General features: G+C 43.9%; 1 protein-coding gene across 8 annotated transcripts in view; it reads right to left on the bottom strand.

Moving 5' to 3' along the window:
- UBR4 (ubiquitin protein ligase E3 component n-recognin 4) overlaps positions 1-22,696 on the bottom strand; it is a 131,264-nt gene that overhangs the window by 79,373 nt on the left and 29,195 nt on the right. For 6 of the 8 annotated variants that reach the window (XM_073903273.1, XM_073903272.1, XM_073903275.1 and 3 more), the window contains exons 19-43: positions 22,272-22,554; positions 21,278-21,413; positions 20,279-20,358; positions 19,699-19,827; positions 18,357-18,539; positions 18,082-18,204; positions 17,763-17,992; positions 15,838-15,959; positions 13,678-13,775; positions 12,229-12,386; positions 11,256-11,465; positions 9,994-10,095; positions 9,591-9,691; positions 9,151-9,349; positions 8,571-8,759; positions 8,080-8,143; positions 6,401-6,592; positions 5,547-5,617; positions 5,308-5,455; positions 4,644-4,871; positions 3,819-3,989; positions 2,596-2,778; positions 1,354-1,512; positions 872-1,024; positions 200-433 (exon numbers count right to left, since the gene is read on the bottom strand). In XM_073903273.1, coding sequence (XP_073759374.1) covers positions 200-433; positions 872-1,024; positions 1,354-1,512; positions 2,596-2,778; positions 3,819-3,989; positions 4,644-4,871; positions 5,308-5,455; positions 5,547-5,617; positions 6,401-6,592; positions 8,080-8,143; positions 8,571-8,759; positions 9,151-9,349; positions 9,591-9,691; positions 9,994-10,095; positions 11,256-11,465; positions 12,229-12,386; positions 13,678-13,775; positions 15,838-15,959; positions 17,763-17,992; positions 18,082-18,204; positions 18,357-18,539; positions 19,699-19,827; positions 20,279-20,358; positions 21,278-21,413; positions 22,272-22,554 — 3,946 coding nt within the window. The remainder of the gene's footprint in view (positions 1-199; positions 434-871; positions 1,025-1,353; positions 1,513-2,595; positions 2,779-3,818; positions 3,990-4,643; positions 4,872-5,307; positions 5,456-5,546; positions 5,618-6,400; positions 6,593-8,079; positions 8,144-8,570; positions 8,760-9,150; positions 9,350-9,590; positions 9,692-9,993; positions 10,096-11,255; positions 11,466-12,228; positions 12,387-13,677; positions 13,776-15,837; positions 15,960-17,762; positions 17,993-18,081; positions 18,205-18,356; positions 18,540-19,698; positions 19,828-20,278; positions 20,359-21,277; positions 21,414-22,271; positions 22,555-22,696) is intronic. The other 2 variants (XM_073903274.1, XM_025856375.2) reach the window with 1 other exon arrangement.

Raw genomic sequence — 22,696 nt, 5'->3', positions numbered from 1 at the left:
TGACTGTGGTCTCTCATAATCTAAGTCATGCGGGTACATCTTAAAAATACCATGAGAGTCAAGGAACTTCACAGTGAATCAGTTTGGTCCTAAAGGACAAGAGTTTCTGCTAATAGGGGAAAAGTCAAAGGCCAAAGAAAAACTATAGAGGAGCTACTAGGCTAATCCATCTGGAAGAGAAGGAGAAAGCAACACCTGCCCAAACCTTCAGGTCCTCATGGTTGATTTCCAGCACATTAGTGACGTAGAAGGGTCCCTGCTGGGCACTGCTGGCCTCTTCCATGAGCTGGGTGTAGATGTAACCAGCTGAAGACATTATAACAATGATGTTCTTTCCCTCCTCGTTGAAGAGGAAGGTAACATCTCTTATCTTCGAGCTTGGCAGGAGAAAGTAGAAGGTCGGGCTCAAGGCATCAACAGAGAGGTCGTAAATCTGCAGGAAAGAAGGACGGGAGATCTAGTTCAGTCCCACCCCCAAGTCATTCTGGCGAATCCAAAGACCTGCCATTGGTGAGTAATGGGTATTCATTCTCCCTCCAACAAGCACCTGCAAGTATCAGGTACAGAGCATACAGATGAGTTATCTTTTTACTCTCCCTCAAGGAATGACTAGGGGAGAGATACGCATCTACATATTCTGTGACAAGTACAGGAAGAACCATACACTTGGTAAAGCAGGGGGAGAACCAGAAACAATGTCATATTGCCTACACAGAGAAAGCTCTAGCTCGGCACCATAACAAAAAGCGACAAAATTAGGATTGCTTATTTTTAAGTTCTGGGAGAACTAAGCACATAATGGAGATCAGACATTTTGGATTTAAAAACAAAACGATTCTAGGACCACATCATCCAAGAGCAGGAACGGTACCTTGACAAAGTCTGCAGTGACAATCGCTAACTCTGTTTGTGAACCCGGTAACCACACTGCTTTGATGATGAAGTTGCCCGTTGCCAACTGTGGGTGCAGCACCAAGTGATCCGAAACAGAGCCTGAACTACTGAAGGTCAACACATGGCAGTCCTGGACAGGGTTTAAGGAACAGACTGGTTAAAAGACGGCGGGAAGTAGAATGACTCATTTCACCTCTCTCAAGTCTTCCCTGACAGTCCCTCCCTTGGGGTAGTATTCACACTGTCCGGTAATATACTCAGGTTCCAAGAACACACAAATATCCTTTCCAATACAAGAAAGATCTGCAAAAGCTGGGAGAAATTCAGAGAAAGATTTCTTTTCTATTTCAAAGGCTTTTAGGTTTTAATCTCAACAAGAATGAGAAAGCGGCGCTGAGAACAGGGGAAAGAGGATCAGATCTATAGTGCAAAGTAACCAAACCTGGATCAGATTATTACCTTCAGCCCACACACGGCCAGGTAGTCCTCCTTGCAGGGATTCCCAGTGAGGCTCAACACCGTAAAAGGGACGGGGGCAGAAGCCAGGCGGGTCAGAGTCAACTTCCTTTTGCTGGAATCTGCTTGCTTCAAGAGTGCAGACAGCTGCAGAACAGTGATCTACAAGGGGACAACCGTCAATTTATTCTTTTTTTTTTTTAAGATTTTATTTATTCATTCAAGACACAGAGATAGAGAGAGAGCATGAGCAAGGGGAGGGGGAGAGGCAGAAGAAGGCTCCCCGCTGAGCCAGGAGCCGGACCTGGGGCTCAATCCCAAGACCCTGGGACCACGACCCGAACCGAAGGCAGACGCTTAACCATCTGAGCCACCCAGGCACCCCTTGCAATTTATTCTTACCCCCATCCTCTTAGAGGACAGAGCCCAACAAAAGCTCCTTCGATGGGGTACTAGTCCACAGTTAAAGTCTCTTAGGAAAACCCTCTCTTTCTCCCAGTGTAGAGAGATGGGATCCCTTCATTTCATCCTTCCAGTGACGACAAAAGAGAGGAGTAATGAAACCAGCTCTTTATACACAGTTCATGAAAATAATTATCCACTCCCTATGTACTATCATCCTTTCTAGTTTTCTATACAAAGTTTTGTTTTGTTTTGAAGTATTTTAGAGGGACCTTATAGACTTACCAGACTCCTAGTTTGTTTTCCACTTAAGTTAAAACAACTTCACTAGTGATGAAGAAGCCAGAATACAGAAAGATGTTGAGATACGTGCCACCCTTCCAACTTCCACTGGTTCTCTAAAACGACGTAAGCTTCCCTGTGTCCGTAGTGGGCCAGGAGGACAGGAAAGAACTAAATAAGGAACACTGTGTCTTCCCATGAAGACACATTTCTTGGCTTGTGCCCTGCCTCCAGCATGACCAAACCACACCAAGCCTGGAAGCCACGCTGTCCTAGATAATCGCTAGTCATTATCTTTTCCTGAAGGCTTGAAGGATAGGTTTTGAGTAAGAAACTACTCATCAGAAGCAGGAACTTTGTTGTAGTCACATTACTCCTAAGTCTAACCAATGAACTCAGAGTCGGGGTAGAAAAGCTCATTGAGCTCTGTCCCGTAAAGCGTTCTTGGAACCCAAAAGACTTTCTCCCAGAGGGCCAATCTGAGTATAGTCATCTATCTGTTTTGTTCAGCACCTAAGACAAACATGACCTAACGTGAGGAGGAAAAAACTAGGAACCCACCTTCCCCTTCTCGTGGCTGACAGCCAGATGCTGGCGGCGCCCGTGCGGGGAAGAGAGCACGCACATAGCCACCCGCCGGAGCACGTGGGCGCCAATGAGCTGTCGGATAGTCTGGCCCTGGTCGCCGCTGTAACTCATCCGAACATTCTCAAAGGCGCCCTCCTGGGAGCCTAAGGTGGGCACCTGGCAAACAAGGAAGCAGAGGACAGGCAGTAGTAAGCCTCAGATCAAGTGGACCCACCCACTATTCATGGGACCAAGACACTGCATAATGTAGTCGTTCAAAACCCACAGATGCCAGTCTCCAATCCATGAACACTTAAGGTGAGCCCCTCAATTACTTTGTTAATCTGACTAAGAACAACGGAGTGAATGTTCCACAAAGCTAAATTTAATTAATACAAAAGTACTGGCTTCTTGAAATATTAATACGCCTTTTTAAGTCAAATGATGGTGATAATAGGTGGAATGTTTTTCATTGATCTGACCTGGCAAAACCGAGTCGGCAACTTTATGGAGCCCCAACATCACCCCAATACTTACTCGCTTCATCTTTGACAGCTCAAAGTCTAAAAGCCACTACTGTAAAACTGTGACTCATTTTTACTAAAATATCAGAATATCTGTATGTATGTAATGTGTGTGTATTTCTGAGGGAATATTTTTCCCTTAAAAACAGTCTCCTTATGAGATCTACTCCTATACCTCATTCATTTGTACACTTTCCTTTCAGAAGCACAGACACTTTAGGCTGGTTTCCACTATTTCACACCACTGCTAAACCTGACAGGCAGAACACACCAGAACTCCTATTCTCGGTGCTAAGCAATAGGTTTTAAAGTGGATAATGACTTAACAACTTCTAAGCCATTTCTCATGAAGAACTAAAGAGAAGGGCTATAAGCAGAAGACGACAAATACGATTTTTGCAAGCCAGGGGCACCTTAGGTCTCCTACTTTATATACGGAAAAAATTTCTAACTAGTGTAATTGCCCTCAGATGTTGTTCCTCACATCTTGGGGGTTCATATATTCTTATGAACTGAAAAGGGAACTTATTCACTGAGTTGGCCCAAAGGACCTTTTGTGTCTTCCTTTGAAGACACACCTCACACGTGGATCTCCCCGCTGGCTAGCTAGGGACTGGCTGTCCTAAGGATACTCTTCAAAGCATCCAGCACACCTTGGCATCTCAGCAAATGTGCTGCTCTTGCCACACTCACCATCAGCTGATCTGTCATCTCAACCACCTTGTCCACGGTATGCAGCTCCCGGAGGGCTTGCTGGGCCCGGCTGCTGCTCCCCACAGCTGAAGCCTGCTGAAAGTTGGTCTGAATGGCGTCCATGAGGAAACTGAGCATGTCTAACACGAGAGGAGCGAAGGAGAAATTGGCCTGAGAAAAATCCAAATACACAAGTGAAAAAAAAAAAAAAGAAATAAAATGGGTCATACTCATCATAATAAATCTTGCCAATAACTACCTTCAGAATCTAGAATCCAGTTTCCACACTTCCAATTTTATATTCTAGCCGTATCTCTTCCTTTCGATAATATTGGATTCGTGCTACAAATTCTAGGGCAATCTTTCAAAACCAGGAATCCCATGTAGACACCCTAATGCTAGAATACACCCATCACACAGGATTAGCTGAATTCTCTCTTATGCATCTAAAATTGTTCTAGTTACGTGCCATCCTTGAGAAAACTGAGAAAACAATCGTGTAAATGACTTCCTGTATTCTGTGCTTCAAATGAGGAACACTGGCCAAGGAAGGTGTTCTAGAGTATTACACAACTAATATACACCCTCCCTCAAACCCCCCCATTGCTCCTCAGTCCCAAATCCCTCCCTGTGAGGCAGGGGCTGACAACAGGCCCTACTCAGATCCATCCCATGAAAATGAGTAAACTCAGAGAAAGGAGAAAACGTCCCTCAGCCCCACTACTAGGGGCACTGCAAGGAGAGCCTTGCATATGGCTCGCTCGGGAACCAGCTGGCCCAGCTCCGCACTCCACCCAGCGTCCCAGGCTCCACTGGAACCCCCACCTGGTTCTGCAGTTCCTCCCGGCAGCCCTCCACTGTACGGCACAGGCTGCTCTTCTTGGGCTTCTCTTCGTCGGCAACCTTTCCGTCGCTGATGGTGACCTTGGCCTTGTCCGCTGGAGATGTGCTGGTGTGGCGCACCAGACTCTCGGAAACCCTGGGTTCACTCTGAAAGGCTGACTCCTTCATGGTGGAGCTCATGCCACTGCTGGGAGTTCGCTTCACCAGTGCCTAGGGACAGAAAATGTCAGAAGCCCAAAGCTCAAACCACAAACACAGATGAAGTGCTGCCTGAGATCTTGGTGGGAAATGCAGACCCGGAGGAGAAATCGGCCAACCATTTAAATGATATCCAACCACCTGAATTCTGATCTTCATGGTACCCACCTAATAGCTAATACTTCACCACTCACAGCCACAGGTCTTAATAACAGTATCTGAAACTGTGGCAGGTCTTAGAAAAAAAAACTGCAAGATTTTTAAGGACCCTGAAAGTTCTAACATTTTAAGTGAAGTGGCTTAGGCCATGATCAGTGACAGGCCCAGAACTTACTCCTACACCTGGGCTACCAAGAAGGTGACATGGCAATCTCCCAGTCTGGCTTCAGCATTCCCATGTCACTAACAAGTCACCCTTCCTAGCCCAGCAAATGTTCCAAACTCTCACCAAACAGCTGCCATCTTCCTTGGCCCCACAGTCACAGAAGAAGGAACCGTATTTGGCATAGGAAATCTCATGATCCTTGTGGCACACCTTGGCACAAACTGTGCACACACCTACCCCATCTACCATTTTACAGGTGTGACAGTGGTACCTACAAAGAACAAGAATGAGTAAATGAGCCCAGCTGCGCCAATAGTCCAAGGACCAACAAATCCTCGCCTGAAAGAAAGAACTACTCTTACCAATGCTGATTCATGAATTCTTTCTGAGTGATCGTGAAAGTGCAGAGTTTATTGCAAAGAGAATCTTCGTCCTTCAAAGATAATAAATCTTTTTAATCAGAAATATACCCTTCTACACAGGCCTACAGAGAATAAACAGTCGATTCATAAATGACCAGTAAAACTTACTCCTTGAAATTATCTGCAGGCTATAAACATGCTACAATTCCAGGTGAGAGCTTAAGGTTTTATGATTAGAAAAGAAAAAAAAAAAAATCTAGGGGTGCCAGGGTGGCTCAGTCGGTTGAGTGTCTCTTAGTTTTGGCTCAGGTCATGATCTCAGGGGTGTGGCGTCAAGCCCCGCATCAGGCTCTGTGCTCAGCAGGGAGTCTGCTTGGGGCTCTCTCTCTCTCTTCCTCTCCCTCTGCCCCTCCCCCTGCTCACATATGCTCGCCCTCCCTCTCCCCATCTCTCTCTCAAATAAATAAATCTTTAAAATAAATAAATAAAAGAAATCTTAAGCTTTCTCTGTAAGGGAGCTCACACCATCCCCATGAAGAAATCATCCCTGAGACTCCATTTAGGATACAAAAACTGAACAACTGCAGAGTAAGTGACTCTGCATGGAAGAAGCCATGTGCTTATTAAACAGTCCCTTCCCTAAGAGATCAGATCCCTACAGCTTGCTCTGCAGACCTGGAAAATCAGTCTGGCATTAGTCATATAAAGTGGGAGAAGGCAGAGAGGAGTGGGAGAGTTTTGAAGCTCACAGGGGCTAGAAAAGAGGGCCAAAGGCTTGTTAGCATGAGCTCTGTCAGTGCCCGTCAGCCGTTAATAACCTGGCATGGTTGCCTGGATGATGACGTGGTACTTACTGAATCCTCAGCCTGGGAGTCTTCCTCTTCCACTGCCAACTCCTCCACCCAGTCTGAGTCCACCTCAATGGCCCGCTCCTCCCCATCCACCGAGAGGTGACTTGGGCCTTGCCCATTACTCTGGCTCAGGGCATTGGTGACATCAGCCAAGTAAGACATAATGTGGCATGTGCACTCCAGGACTATCACATGCTAGAAGAAAAGACCACCATCACACCACAAAAACCAGTTCTCCATATTTGATTATTGTGTACTTTGTTTTCTCAAACTCTCCTCAATAAAGCTCAAGATCAGAGACTTGGTATAAAAGCAGACAAAAAAACATTTTAATTACCTATTTCCTCAGCTCTGAGCACTGTGACCGCATGTAGCAGTCAATACATTGGGCTGAATTAATGCGATTCATTCATTCTCAATCAGGAAGACAACCCTCTACAAAATGTTGTAAAATGAGGTAAAAATGAAATCAGGAAAACAGAGTAGAATTGGAGGCAAAAACCATTCAAGAGGAACGGTGGTTGCCAGAGGCAGGAGCAGGGGGTGGGTGGAGAATGGATGAAGGGGGTTCAAAAGATACAACCTTCCATTTATAAAATAAGTCACATGGATATAATGCACAGCATGGTGACAATAGTTAACAATATATTGTATTGCATGTTTGAAAGTCACTAAGAGAATAGGTCTTAAAAGTCCTCAGTACAAGAAAAAAACATTTTATAACTATGTACAGAGACAGATGTTAACAAGCCTTATTGTGGTGATCACTTCACAACCTACACAAACATCGAATCATTATGCTGTACACCTGAAAATAATAGTGTTACATGTCAAGAATACCTCAATACAATAAAAAGACTAGATTAAAAATATGAATGGGCTCTCATTGGCTTTTTTCCTACCAATAGCATTTTTTTTAACCATTACTGAAAGACAGTTACGTTACTGGGTTTTAAATTTAGGGAGGGAGGGAGGAGCAGGGAGGAATAGCTTCAGAAATCAAGCGAAATTTTCCAGCAAACCACTGCTCATGTTTGCCTAAAATCCCAGGAGCCTGGCATCAAGGCCTCATATTTCTAAGTTCCTTCCCTCTGCACTCTGATAGTTCAGAGCTGAGAGGACAAAGACCAGCAAGAAAGGAAGAAGACGTGAATGGTGCAGTGCTGGGTCTCAGAGGTCAGTTAGCTGCTCTTAGCCACCTATGTCAGGTTCATGGTGGGGCAAGGGGAGGAGAAGAATGCCTGCATGCAAGATTTCTGTCAGTTTAAAACCGTTCTTCACAGCAGTGACCTGAACCTTCAAGTAAATTAAACAATTCTAGTAAGTGAACTAGAACAAAGAAGTTAGTCGGTGACCCCATATACCACCTACTCAGAGTACACAGTTCCAATGCAGGAGCAGGGGACAATTTTCTACAGCATACAAGGTCTAAAAAACAGCAAGAATTCACTAGGTTTTAAGGATTCAGCTGGATGTTTTTTGTTTACCCTGTTATCTCCCCCCATCACTCCTCACAACCCAGCAGAGGCCTGAGGGCATGCAGTTCACATTACAAACTCCTAGGGCTTTGAAATTGTACATAAGGTGGCCAGGGCCAGAAGCCAGGGAAAAGGAGAGCCTTCTATGTGATCACAAAGAAGAATCATCACTCTCTGATTGCTGTCATGCTGCACTTTGCTTACCTTTCCATGCATTACATTGGCATTCAGTTTTTCAACCACATTCTTCTGTGATAGGTATTTCTTGCTGTCCCAAAGGAAAAAAAAAAGGGGGGGGGGGACAGGGGAGACACAAAAATCATCTAAGGAACCAAAGAAAAGGAAGCAGTTTTCATGAATCCTGCATCAATTTGTGACACTGGGAAGCAAAGGCATTCTTAGAAAACACTGAGGTGTGGGTGCTCTAGTCTTAGCACTGACACTTGATACACTTTCCCTAAGACTTCTCCTAGGGATAATGAACAGGAAACCCTACCAAGAATGTAACAAAGATTGAGTCTCAAATAAACAGTTACACACTACTCCCTCAATCCCCAATAAAAAAGTAGACTCAAGTTCTTTTATACTCACTCCAAGCTACAAAAAAAAATAACTTGTAATTCATTATCTATCCGCCTTTTCTCTAAGAGGAATGCTGCACCTATAGATAGGCCCCTCCAATATCATCATCTTACCATCTACTCAGCCAGTCCACAGCAGCATTGTGAAGCTGAAGATGGCCAGCACCTTGACCTGCACTGGCCAGTGTGGCCATCACAACCATGAGTTCAGGGAAACCAGTCCCATCACCGTTGGCCAACATCTCTGTTGCCATGGGGATCAGGGTGCCCAGAAGCACAGCACACACACCTTCCCCAACTTGGCTGGTAGAAAAGAAACAGCAAATTAGTAAGTAAACAACAGGAATCTGACCGTACTTCTAAATTTATAAAAGCAAGAGACACTGAAAATTAAACATTAAATACATGACTCTCCCTGCCCCCTTTCTCCCCACTCCAAAAATATGCAATTTTGGACTTCAGCTATTAGAGCACAAAACATTTACCCATGTGACAACTGACAGGCCCAGTCACTGCAAAAGTTTTTCCACAGGAGAAATTAAGGAGCTCTACCAGATTCCTTAAGTCTAGCGAGGGGAGCTCCGGAGTTGCTCAAAATGCTAAGGACCAATGCCCGAAGGAAAGGACGCTGCAAATGCTGTCAACGTTCATCTGGGGCTCTTAGGGACATGTGACTCAAATGCATGTGTTCTACCTGTTTTCCCGAACAATGTATGTAGTCAACAGCTGCAACAGCTGCCGGTTCTCCTGAATCACATCCAGCTGGTCAGAGTCTTTGGGGGGTGACGCAGTCATGCGGGTGAGCCAGGCCTGGAGGCGCACGGGCTCCACGCAAGCCAGCTGTGCCAGAGAGCCACAGAGATGCAGAAGGCTCGGGTTCGGGCTCTTCTCAGCTAGAACAGACCGAGAGGCTGCGGTCAATGACGGAGGGTGAGGGGCAAGAGGGAAGGCGCCAACTAGGAGCCAGGAAAGGGGGAAGGAAAGGCTTTGGGCAAGTTTCCAACTGCCTTCCCAACTTCCTTGCAGGGATTCTCTGCACTTGTTACTAGGTAGTTATACTCGGGCAGAAAATATGCACAGTATTAGCTGGACATCAAAGTTCCCATAAGAAGATTACTAAAAGCTGTCACTCACTCAGCTGGAAGAGTTTGGTGAAGAATTTCAGAACTCGGTTACAGAATTTAGCAGAGAGGTTCTCATTGGCTGTTGCCATCATGATTTGCACGAGTTCTCCACTGGGAGGCAGAAGAGGTAAAAAAGGAGAGAATCACATTAAGCCTCACATAAAAAGGCATCTGCTTCTATTTCTTCATGATGTCATCTCCCTTCGGGGGACTGGTCACTTGTCAGTCAACGACCCTAGGTGTTCATGAAATCAACCCCTCATCAAAAACCTAAAGGATCAGCAATTAATCTAAGTCCTCCCCATGGTACAAACACTTAAAGCAGGTGTTAAGTGTTCCCTGAGAAAAAAATACCAAATGACTTCAGGAGACATTCAAAAAATGTTCACTGAGTAAAACAAAATACGGCTCACCTATCAGAGAAAAATTCCTCCATAGCTTTACGAGCCTGGCTGCTCTCCAGTTGCTTTTCCAAATATTGGAGACATTCCTCCAAGATGGATTCATCCAGTCCACTGAGGATCAAAAGAAAAATTAACTACCAGAAATAATATCTGTTTCAATGTCTTCCTAAAACTGATTTTTAAAAATCCGAAGTTTATGACTAAACCTTAAGGGCAATATTCAATTTTTTTTTTCAAAGCTTAGCATTAAGGGGCGCCTGGGTGGCTCAGTCAGTTAAGCATCTGCCTTCGGCTCAGCTCATGATCCCGGGGTCCTGGGATCGAGCCCCACATCGGAGTCCCTGCTCAGCAGGGAGCCTGCTTCTCCCTCTCCCTCTGCCTGTCTCTCCCCCCGCTTGTGTTCTATCTCTGTCAGATAAGTAAATAAAATCTTTAAAAAAATTTTTTTTCAAAGCTTAGCATAAAGCCTGGCTACACAGGAGCTCAGTACGTATCTAACACATTAAACTATAACGAAACAAAAAAGTTCCTAAAGTCTTAAAGGATATAGTCAATGGCTAAGAGTTCAAAGAATCATTGCTGCTGTTTCAAATTATAGACAGATAAATAGGAAGGAAGGAAGGAAGGAAGGAAAGAAGAAAGGAAGGGAAGAAGGAAGGATGAGAAAGGAAGGGGGGGAGAGAGAGAGAGAGAGGAAAGAAAGAAGAAAGAAAGGGAAGGGAGGAAGGGAGGAAAAGAAAAAAAAAAAAAGAAATGCCTGATGAAACTCTGGAGTCAACAACAAAAAGCCAGCAATGTCCATACTTGGACTCTTCATTAATACGGTTCTCAGTGGGACAAAGCTGCAACTCACTCTGCTGCTCTTAAGGGCTCGCCCACATCACTAACAGCCTAAACTACCAAAGTCAAACAATGGTTTGACCCCACCACCCATCTCAGAGGCATGGTTCTAAAAATATTAGAAATTCTACGAAGCTCTTTGTACAGTTCATTGCATCAAGTAAGGCGCTTGATAAGCACCTGTTCAATTACTTAAAGTTTCCAAATCTGAACCATTCCACTTTCTCAAGACTGATTCCTCACAATCATAAAAGCGGAATCCAAATAACCTTTTGGGCATGTCCACAAGAACATAAAATGCACACAAGTACAGAACTGTCTGTTAAAAAGCACAATAAGCCATTAATTAAGGACATAAGGTAGCGCTGGTACATTCGGCTGGAAGCAGCAGGAGGTCACGGGAGCCTGACCACCCCCTCAATCAGGCTCACCTATTGGGATCTGCATGATTGGCCAGAATGTTGTAACAACCAGTGATCAGTTTCTCATACACTCGAGCCAAGAACTCCTCAGACTCCGCAGGACCCAGGATGCGCTCCAGGGAGTTGCTACTGATCTCAGCGACACTCTCAGTGCTCGACTCCAAAAGAAGGGGAAGAAGGGTCCGAATTACCTGTGGCGGGTTCATCTCATCGGACCAACTTCAGCAAAGAAAATGAAACCATGTTAGTGAATATACTCCTGCCACAAAGCTGCAAAGGCAAGGACAGGGCAACTCAATCATGCACTGAGGGAGGAGGACTTTTATTCCTGTCTTTTTCCCCTTGATATTTTTTTACATAGGTGTAATCATACAACTTCATAATTTTATTTTTCATTATTGTATCAGAAACTAAAATCATTCCACGTGAGAAGTCCATTTATTAAAATGTTAAATTAACAATATAAAATGTATTTTTTGTAATATTCAGAAAAGAAAATTAACTGAAACCTAAGCTAGAAACCCATCCCAGACAACTTTCATAGAACTGCCAGGAATGTGGATCACTTTTAAGGCGATGTGATAGAGGCTTTCACCTGGGTCCTACATACAGGAAGACAAAGCAGTGCCTCCCTGGCCTGCCCCAGGCCCCACAAGAGCAGAGGCTAACTCCCACGAGGATTCTGGAGATGCATGATTTGAAATCTATCACTGCCACCTTAAAACTCCAACCCAAAGCACCTCAAAATTACAGTATGATTTAAAGCCTGGATGGCCTTTTCTGCCAGAGGGGAGGAGGTATTCTGCTACCTTTCACATCACATTCTAGATCAATGCTCACAGTACACTCTGAAACAACAGACTCTCTTTGCTACAGAAGCATACAAGAAAAGCATTATGACACGATTATAAATTTCATATTCCTTTAGCTACGAAGGAACACAGAAATAGAGAGCACACAGGGCTCCGTAGTAGATACTAACACAATAAGATCTCCAGTCAGCCTGACCAGTGAGAGGAGGGTGTGCTTCAGAGAAGCAGCCAGGGGCAGACTTTGGCCACAAAGAGTCCCCAAGTGAGCAGCCTGCACAGCACTGATGTAACTCTCCGAAGGGATGGTGTCATTAGCAAAGGCATTGCGCTGAAAGGAAGCAAAACAGACATGAATGGACAGACCGTCTATCTAGCAGGGATAAAAATTCTCACGTGGGGGGAAAAGAACCCAGTGGCATAAACTAAGACCCCACTGTGGTTTCTAGACAATGGCTCTACTCAGTATACACTATTACTCATCCTGGGAAGGAAAGTGGGATAGAGCGAAAGAAGCAGTTAACAATTTTTAGTTAGTACAAAGGTAACTTAAAATTTAAAAAGTTAAAGGGCGCCTGGGTGGCTCAGTTGGTTGAGCATCCAACTCTTGTTTTCAGCTCAGGTCATGATCTCAGGGTCATGAGATGGAGCCTGCTTAAGATTCTCTCTCTCGGGCGCCTGGGTGACTCAGTCAGTTGAGTGTCTGATTCTTGGTTTCAGCTCAGCTCATGATCTTAGTAGGGTCATGGGATGGAGCCCTCATCAGGCTCCGTGCTCAGCAGGGAGTCTGCTTGAGATTCTTTCTCCCTCTCCCTCCACCCCTCCCCCTCTCTCCCCTCTTAAAAAAAAAAAAAAAGCTAAAAAGTTAAAATGTTTGTACAAAGTTAAGATACCCAACACCAGTTTTCAAATAATTAGAATATATTCTACTTAACACTAAAACTACTATCTCTAATAATTAAGAAGGAGGTGTATTTTGCATATTTTGCAAAGCATTAGAGTCTCCAACAAAATATCTTCATTATCCTTCCACTATAGCTCCGGGTGATGTAAACAGAGGTCACAATTATAAAGCAGGGATAACAAGATTATAATGCTTGACTTTCACAAAGAACTGTGACAAGGGAATAATATGTTAATAGAGATAATTTGAGCAGAGCAGACACAAAGGTCAAGTGAACTGACAGGAGACTCCACAGTCTTCCAACAGCCTCCAGAACCTGAAAGCTACCCTAGAAAACTATGACAAAAGGAGCAGGTTCCTGACATTCTTCCTAAAAAGAAAATGAAAATAGCTCACATTTACTGAGAATTCAGGACCCAAAGACTGTGCCAGGCACCTTACATTTAATACAATTAATCTTCACATCCCAGTATGAAAGAGACAAGGAAACAGAGCGAATAATAAAACGGCTGTCTTATAACACAGTAACATAGATTTCTTAACAAAACCACCACCTGGGTACCATTTGGGTAATTCAAGCCTTTGGTTATCGATTCAACCATAGCAAATATATTGCAGCATACCAAAACCTCTTGGCAGATACTTTCAACCTAAGAAATAAGAACAGAACACAGAATGGCTAGCACTCCACCTCTGTACTCTGAGAACAGACACTCACCCAGGATCCGATGTTGGGAAACTCATTGGTGTTGATGTTGTTCCAGGATTCACACACAGCCTGCACCCAGGATGGTAAATTCTGAACCAGTGTGGGACCTGGAGGCGACAGGAAGGACGAGGACTCATCACAAAAGAGAAAAAAATGACACATACTATTTTAAAGCCAAGCCCAAATGCAGAAAGATACACCACTGCCCAAGCTGTCAACACAATTACTAAGATCGCTTTGATGGATCTTTCAATAGCAGTACTACATCCAAGAACTAGCTAATTGCTTAATAGCTAACAATGTCAATTATAAGGTTTTCATTTCCCATCATATTTACTTTCTAATCTTGCAAGTCAAAATGACAACTGAAAAAGGGATACAAAGCAGGAGCATGTCACTACAAGTCAGGTTAAATCACTACTCAGCATCTGTTACACCTTCCACAAACAGGTAGCACTTTAATCTCTTCTCTCAAGACAAATCTGAGGGCAGGGATTCTTTTTCTTTTTTTAAAGATTTATTTATACATTTCAGAGATAGAGTGAGAGACAGAGGTGGGGGAGCAAAGAAGACAGAATCTCAAGCAGACAGAGCCTGACACAAGCCCAATCCCACCACACAGAGATCAGGACCTGAGCTGAAATCAAGTCGGACACTTAACTGACTGAGCCACCAGGTGCCCCTGAGGGCAGGGATTCTTAATGCACATCAAGAACAGCATTCCAGGGGCGCCTGGGTGGCTCAGTCAGTTAAGCATCTGCCTTCGGCTCGGGTCACGATCCCAGGGTCCCAGGAACGAGCCCCACGTTAGGCTCCCTGCTCGGCAGGAAGCCTGCTTCTCCCTCTCCCTCTGCTGCTCTCCCTGCTTATGCTCTCTCGTGCTGTCAAATAAATAAATAAAATCTTTAAAAAAAAAAAACAGCATTCCATGAAGTAGGAGAATTTAATTTCCTAAAGTGTGACTATCTGAACACTGAAAGGGCATTTAAAGCTTGCAATTCAGGAAAATACAAATGGCTATAAATTGAGAGGGTAATGACTGCTCTTAACTCCAGTCCTAATCAGGTCCTTTTGCTTCCCCAGCCACCATTTCTTTTTTTTTTTTTATTTTTTTTATTGTTATATTAATCACCATACATTACATCATTAGTTTTTGATGCAGTGTTCCATGATTCATTGTTTGTTCATAACACCCAGTGCTCCCTGCAGAACGTGCCCTCCTCAATACCCATCACCAGGCTAGCCCATCCCCCTACCCTCCTCCCCTCTAGAACCCTGTTTGTTTTTCAGAGTCCATCATCTCTCATGGTTCGTCTCCCTCTCTGACTTACTCCCCTTCATTCTTCCTCTCGTTATCTTCTTCTTTTTCTTTTTTCTTAAAATATGTTGCGTTATTTGTTTCAGAAGTACAGATCTGTGATTCAACGGTCTTGCACAATTCACAGCGCTCACCGTAGCACATACCCTCCCCAATGTCTATCACCCAGCCACCCCATCCCTCCCACCCCCAACCACTCCAGTAACACTCAGTTTGTTTCCTGAGATTAAGAATTCCTCATATCAGTGAGGTCATATGATACATGTCTTTCTCTGATTGACTTATTTCACTCAGCATAACACCCTCCAGTTCCATCCACGTCGTTGCAAATGGCAAGATCTCATTCCTTTTGATGGCTGCATAATATTCCATTGTGTATATATACCACATCTTCTTTATCCATTCATCTGTCGATGGACATCTTGGCTCTTTCCACAGTTTGGCTATTGTGGACATTCCCAGCCACCATTTCTACCAGATCATTCCTAACACGGGGAAGAGGTCTGCCCAGCACGAAGCAGCAGCTTGCTAATCTTCCTGATCTCCATAAATGAAAAGGAGAACACAGGCTAATGCTTTAGAACCAAATGACTGGTTTGGATCCCAGCCTCCACATCCTGCAAGACATAGGATCTTGGGCAAACTGACTTCTCTAAGACTTAGTCTCCTATGGAGTAAAAGGGGAAAATAACATACATAAAGCTTCTGAGAAGACTGACAGAGATAAACCTATGTCAACGTTTGATATACAGAAAGGTTCCAGTAAGTGGTAAATGTCAGTAGACAGGTAGATAAGTGGTAGGACACGTCCTACTAGTGGTACCAGCATTTCAAAAAGCACATGCACTTACCCAGAGTGTTTGCCTTGCACCTACTAGAGCCAATAGCCAAAACGGCAGCAAAGCCATGCAATTTCTCCTGGGAAGGTTTTTCAGTGGATCCCTCTTCATTAAAGTTCTGCAGCAAATAGGCTCTGAAGAAAAAAATAGGGGATACATGAAAGCTGAAGAATCTACTCCCATCATAGTTAGAAGAAACTGCCCTAGACAAATTGAAACACCTGTACCTCAGTTTCCTAATCTATTAAATGTAGTTGACAGTACCTGCCCCTGTGTGATCTCGTAAAAATTCCAATGGGTAGCTATTTTCCAAAGAATATCCCATCCTCTGAAATGTCCCCAATACACAATTCCAGGACAAATGAGCTTGGCAAACATTGAACACTATCTACCCACCTCCCCCTGGCCTTGGAAGATTGGCAGTCTATATACTGAAGGCTCTGAGAAGTACAGTTCACCTTTGAACCATAGGAGTTTTAACCGCGCAGGTCCACTTACACAGATTTTTGTCAATAAATAAAACACAGTACCGTGAACATATTCTGTCCTCCTTATGATTATCCTATTAACATTTTCTTTTCACTAGCTTAATTGTAAGAATACAGTATATGGTACAAACATATACAAAATATGTGCTAACAGAGACTTTATGTTATCAGTAAGGCAATTACTGCAATTCAGGAAAATACAAATGGCTGTAAATTCAGAGGGCAACTACTGCCCTTAACTCCAGTCCTACTCAAGTCCTTTTACTTCCCCATCTGGTCAACAGTAGGCCACGAGTAGTTACGTTTTGGGGGAAACAAAAGTTCTATGCATATTTTCAACTGCACAGGGGGATTGGTGCTTCCAATCCCACAGTGTTCAAAGGTCAACTGTTCTATACTTTTTCAAAAGCAATTCACCTACATTTACTAAGGACTTCCCAAACTTACTTGCCAGGAACATTTATTAACAGCTTATTGTATAAAGAGTTGGCCTAATGGGCCAGACTGGAGCCTAGCAGCTCTCAGAGGGCAGGGACTTGGTCAGCTTTGCTACTGCAATCCCTCAGGCACCTAGAAAAATACCTGACACATAGCAAGCTCTCCCATTTGCCATTCATGCCTACTGCTCCTGTATCGTCAAGAACTGTGCCTCCAATAGTCCTCACTCTACTTACTCCAAGACATTCAAACTTAGGCTTTAGTTAAGCTTTACAACAACCCAAGTCCCTTTTAGCATAAAAGCTCCATAGAACAGGAGCTGAACAGTGAAATCCTACAGGGACCAGAGAAAGTAAATAAGCGTAAAGGGGCCCAGTGAGAACAGCTACACAGGGTAGCCACGCCTCAACTCTGGTGTGCTAATGTTACGTGGCAAGTCAGACACAGTTTTGCCAGTTCTTCCCATGTACGAAAGCCTTAAATTTTGTTTTGTGAATAAACTCCCCATCTTTAGGGCGTGCAATTTGCAATGTGTATTATTTTAGAAAAGACCGGATTTCAAAATACTCCCCGACTCATTATAAAATTTCTCTACTTACATGAAATTTAAAGAGCATTTAAAGCTTCATCTAAGTGAATAACAAAAATGACATGTTTGGGGAAATTTCATTATCTTTCCTTGTATCCTACAAGTTAAACGCTAGAAAATATTTAAAGATTTATAGAAATCAAACTTCTTCTTGACTCTTCCTGAACTACTTGAAAATTCTCTCATGAGGCATCCCTTTCTTTATAGTAGAGAAAAAAACATTCTACCAAGACAGAAAAAAACCCTGAGCTGACAAAAAGAAAAAAAATGTAAGATTCTGAGTCCTTAAGGATCTGCACAGTGAACAGTACTTAGAACCACTAAGCTCAATTTGAAGAATTTTCAGGCTTCTAAACAAAGTAAACAACCCAAGGATCTCAATTCCCCATTTCCGACATCTGTGGTCAGGCAGCCCGTCACACCTAGTGAATGATGCATAGGTGTCAATGAGTTGTAGAGTGGCTGGAAGCAGGTTCTTGGTGATCTCAGATGACTTATGAGGATCGGTCTCGGCGGCCATCTTGGAAAAATGCTCATCCAGGGAGACCTGGACCTTCGAAATGGCAGCATCAAGGGTATAGATGGACTGCAGACTTGGAATTTCATGGAGTTGCAAGATGGTGGTACAGTCGATGCTACAGAATGATGAGATCTTTAAAAGTACCCAAGATATTAATTAGTTGTGGCAAAGGGCTGCGGCAGAAGCTAAATCCTGGTATTATGGACCCAAAACGAACATACCTGTCGAGCAAAGTATTCCTCTACAATTTCAACGTCATATTTCACTGAGCTGCATTTGGTAGATGCCAGTTCTAGGAGAGAACAAGCATGTTCTGCCTTCATGCCCTGTTTGATAAGGTGATCCTGTTTGGACAGCAAGAAAAAGTGTTCAGGAGATTATCACAGACAGAGTCTAAAGCTTTCATTATCCTTAAAAACTAACAAGTTCCCACAAGTACAGAGCATGGTGGCTTTGGCCACCCCTTGGCAGCAAGCCTTGGGTGACACCGTGGTACCTTTATCCAGCTGACGTAAGAGCTGATGCGGAGGCGGGAAGACCAGCGCAGAGTGTGTAAGATGTCACATTCACTCATCTCAGGTGAGTTCAGAGCCAGCTGGTTCACATAGGTCTTTGATGGTGGCAAAATCCCCAGGATCCTCCACAGTATCAAGAAGTGACACTGAAGGGCACAGGCCTCCTGGAAGAAATGAAAAGAGTGGTCACAGCAGTGGCACTTGGTATCGAGTCATGAGCCCCCGGACAGTAAGAACGATTCCAAATACAACTGTTTAAAGCACACTGTGTGCAGTCCTGACCTTCAATTGAGATCTGGCTTGCAAGTCTGCTCTGCAGGTCTTTGACAGAGAATATATATAATAACAAAGCAGAAAATAGGGCGCCTGGGTGGCACAGCCATTAAGCATCTGCCTTCAGCTCAGGTCCTGATCCCAGCGTCCTGGGATCAAGCCCCGCATCAGGCTCCCTGCCCAGCAGGAAGCCTGCTTCTCCCTCCCCCACCCCCACCCCCACGCCACTGTGTTCCCTCTCTCGCTGTCTCTGTCACATAAATAAAATCTTAAAAAAAAAAAAAAAAAGACAAATAGTAAAACACACATGTAAGTAACTTGCTCCACCTGTGCACATCTCACAGACCAAAGTCATTGTTCTAAGACAACTCTGGCTCCCCAAGAATTTACCAAGTAACCAAAAGAGAGCAGACCATTCTGCCTGGCAACCCCATCAGGAAGTGCCCCTTTCTGTGGCCTGAACTGCTGTTACAGCTTCCAGAAGTAGAGACGCATTCATGGGACCACAGAAAAAAAATGCCAGTGGGAAACTTTCACGTCAGACATCAACGACCGTTCACTGAAGGTCTGATATTTAGGTGGCCATTAACTCTCAAAGTCATATAGTTCCCTCAATGTAACAGAAAGAAAGGCAAAAATGGTTAAATTATCTCTAAAGTGAACACAGCCAACAAAACTACATAGAAATACTGACGTATCAGGGGCGCCTGGGTGGCTCAGTCGGTTAAGCGGCTGCCTTTGGCTCACATCATGCTCCCAGGGTGCTGGGATTGAGCCGCACGTCGGGCTCCTTCCTCAGCGGGGAGCCTGCTTCTCATTCTGCCCGTCCTGCCCGCCTCCCCGCTTGTGCTCACTCTCAATCTCTCTCGCCCTCTCTTCCAAATAAATAAAATCTTTAAAAAAAAAAAAAAATACTGAAGTATCAGTTCTGGAAATAGATAATTCAGTAGATCCCAGGAATTCCAGGAAGAAATTTCTGGTAGAACCACTACCCAATTATCAAACACATTCCAAACTCTTTATAATCAGCCTGGGCTTCAGTGGTCTTACCAGGGCCGTTACGTTCTTGTTTTCCTTTCTCCTGACTGTATCAAGCTGGGATCCAGCTGCAAGCAGGGATGTCAGTGCAGTGTAAAGCTCATCATACTTGACAAGCTTAGAGAAAAGAACGTCACATGCCTAATATGGAAGGAAAAAAAACATTTTTTCTTATTTTTTGAAATATTTTGTCTACTACCCATACACTATCATTTAATCTCATGACTGCCAAAATAGCTCATTCAAATTACAGGTAAGAATTTCTCATTGCAGCAAGATTCCCATTCAGGGATCTCTCTCAGTTTTATGGACTATTGTGAGCACACAAGGGCAGGTATTAGAATGATGTTAACTATTTTTTCCATTAAAAATATCTGCACGTGAAGATGCTAACAGAGACAGGAAGAAGGTGCCCCTACGGCAAAAGTAGAGCCCAGAAAATAACATATTCCTACTAGAATAAGTTCAAATCCTAATACAAGCCAAATTCCCTCATTACAAAAAGCAAGGCATTCCCTTTTCCCCTGACAGACTGATTTTGGTGGAAACCATCTGACCCACATGTAAAATGGGGTTTTAAAATTCCTGGTACCACAGAATCGAGTCGGTTCAAATCATCCTCTGAGGCTTCTGGGGACAGGACACAGTAGAATCTGGGTTGTGGGACAGCATCTGAAAAACAGTGGGCTCGTTAAAAGAATGGTCTCATTCTCAACTCTGTTTAGCAAGTATAAAATGTAAAAACTAAATAAACACTTTGGACACCTGAAGACACAAACAACCTTGGCACTGCTGACATTCGGGGCCAGGTAATTCTTTGCTACAGTCCTGTGCACGACAGGATGTTTAGCACCCTCCCTGTTGTGACAACCAAATAGGTCTCCAGACATTGCCAAATGTCCCCACCGGGGGAGGGGCCCAATCATCCCTAGTTAAGAACCACTGCTCTAGGGGCGCCTGGGTGGCTCAGTCATTAAGCAACTGCCTTCGGCTCAGGTCATCATCCCATGGTCCTGGGATCGAGCCCCGCATTGGGCTCCCTGCTCGTCAAGGAGCCTGCTTCTCCCTCTCCCTCTACTGTTCCCCCTGCTTGTGCACTCTCACTCTGTCAAATAAATAAATAAAATCTTAAAATATAAATAAATAAATAAAAATAAAACAAGAAGCATTTCATCAAAAGAATGGACAACTGCTCCTGAGAAACACCACAGAGAAGGTCATGGCTCCCATTATGTTCTCAACAGTATCCCACCATGACCCAAAACGAAATTTAGCCTGTGGGCTAGAACCACATTCCTATGGAAAATTAAATGTAATCACTCAGAGTGGCAGGAATCCATGTACTTGCACTCTATGAGCAGACACAAAAATTCCTAATTCTTATGTCTCAGTGTTCCTTCGTTTTTTGTTTTTAAATCAATGTGGGATATGTGACAGTCTATTTCCGAAAAGGTTTTGAATCCCTTGGTATTTGCCACCTGTAGGGAATAGACTAAATCTTGAGGAGTCTCCAGCAATCTCCAGCACCAAATTCAATCCCCCCCAGTGAGAACTAGTGAGTCAGCTTCTTACTGACAATCTTCTTTCTGACCTGATGAAAAATGCTTAGACCAGTTTTCTTCTACTTCTTTGAACCCATGATAGAGAGGGGTGGTTGCCCGGCGGCTGCTGCTGTCCTGGGATCCATTTGCCCACCCAAAAGGAGGACTCAGCAAATTATGCTGCACCTTTTAAAACACAAATACTCAAATTAAGAAAGATACAAAGCCACATTCCGCATCTCACTGCAGGTGTGATAACTCATCAATATATCAAAGCTTGGGAAGCTCACAAACCAAAATAGTTTTGATTTTTCTGTGATTTTTTTGGGAGCATCTTTTTGCCAAAGTATAATGGGAATAGGGCTCAAGCAAACATTTTAGGAAATGCTGAATAATCCTTAACTGGCCTTCCCATCCTCATGTTGGATCCCTATAACAAAACAGTTTACTAATCCATAAAACTTACTGCTCAACTATCATTCAACCACTAACAAATACTCAGGGAGGGCAGATGCTCAGGGCACTGAGCTGGACACCAGGTAAAGTGGGTTAATTCAAAGGACACCTGTGAACAGAACCTATAATCCAATTTTCACAAAACCATCAAATCAAATAACCTACATTTACTGCTCCTGGCTAAATACAAAGCGTGAGCGCACACACACAAGTCCAGTAGTCTTCCTAAGGTTAATCATAAACCTACCACAAGAAATGTCTAAAACCTAAAGTGAGCAGGTCATTTTGCTTTGGATCATGGCAACTTGAGAAGAAAAACACTCTCGGGGCGCCTGGGTGGCTCAGTTGGTTAAGCGTCTGCCTTCGGCTCAGGTCATGATCCCAGAGTCCTGGGATCAAGCCCCTCATCAGGATCCCTGCTCCTCCGGAAGCCTGCTTCTCCCTCTCCTACTCCCCCTGCTCGTGTCCCCTCTCTCGCTGTCTCTTTCTCTGTCAAATAAATAAATAAAATCTTTAAAAAAAAAGAAAGAAAAAGAAAAACACTCTCGATAACAGCTAGTAAAGCAAAAACAATGTGTTCATCTGTACCTGCTCGAACAGATACACAGGGGCTTTGGAGTACTGATGAAGCAGATAATCAAAGATCAGAAGGAGGCGAGCGAGGATGAGAGGCACGGAGCGCGCCTGCGCATCCATGTTGGCACTCAACTCCTGGATGATCTGCACAAAAAGGGTCAGTATGGCCCGCCGGCCTTTCTCAGTGAAATTGTGGAAAATGAGAAGGAGCAGCTGCAGGTGTTCTACATTCAAATCTTCCGTCTCGTTGGGCACCACCCCTTGCAGGGCATTCTGCTTCATTGTCGACAGAAACCTACCGCACAGAAAAGGAGAACGTGTCTGGTAAAAGAAGTCCAAACATCCCCCAAGATTTACAATGTCCAGGGCTTGGAGGAGTTAAGCTTTTTAAACCCAGGCATTAAGATAACAAATCAAGACAAAAATCTACACGTAAA

Source organism: Callorhinus ursinus, unplaced genomic scaffold (assembly GCF_003265705.2).
Source record: "Callorhinus ursinus isolate GAN/ISIS: 27379988/994484 unplaced genomic scaffold, GSC_fseal_2.0 scaffold18, whole genome shotgun sequence".
Taxonomy (NCBI): Eukaryota; Metazoa; Chordata; class Mammalia; order Carnivora; family Otariidae; genus Callorhinus; species Callorhinus ursinus.
Note: the sequence above shows the minus strand (reverse complement) of the source record. Positions and strands in the feature narration are given on the sequence as shown.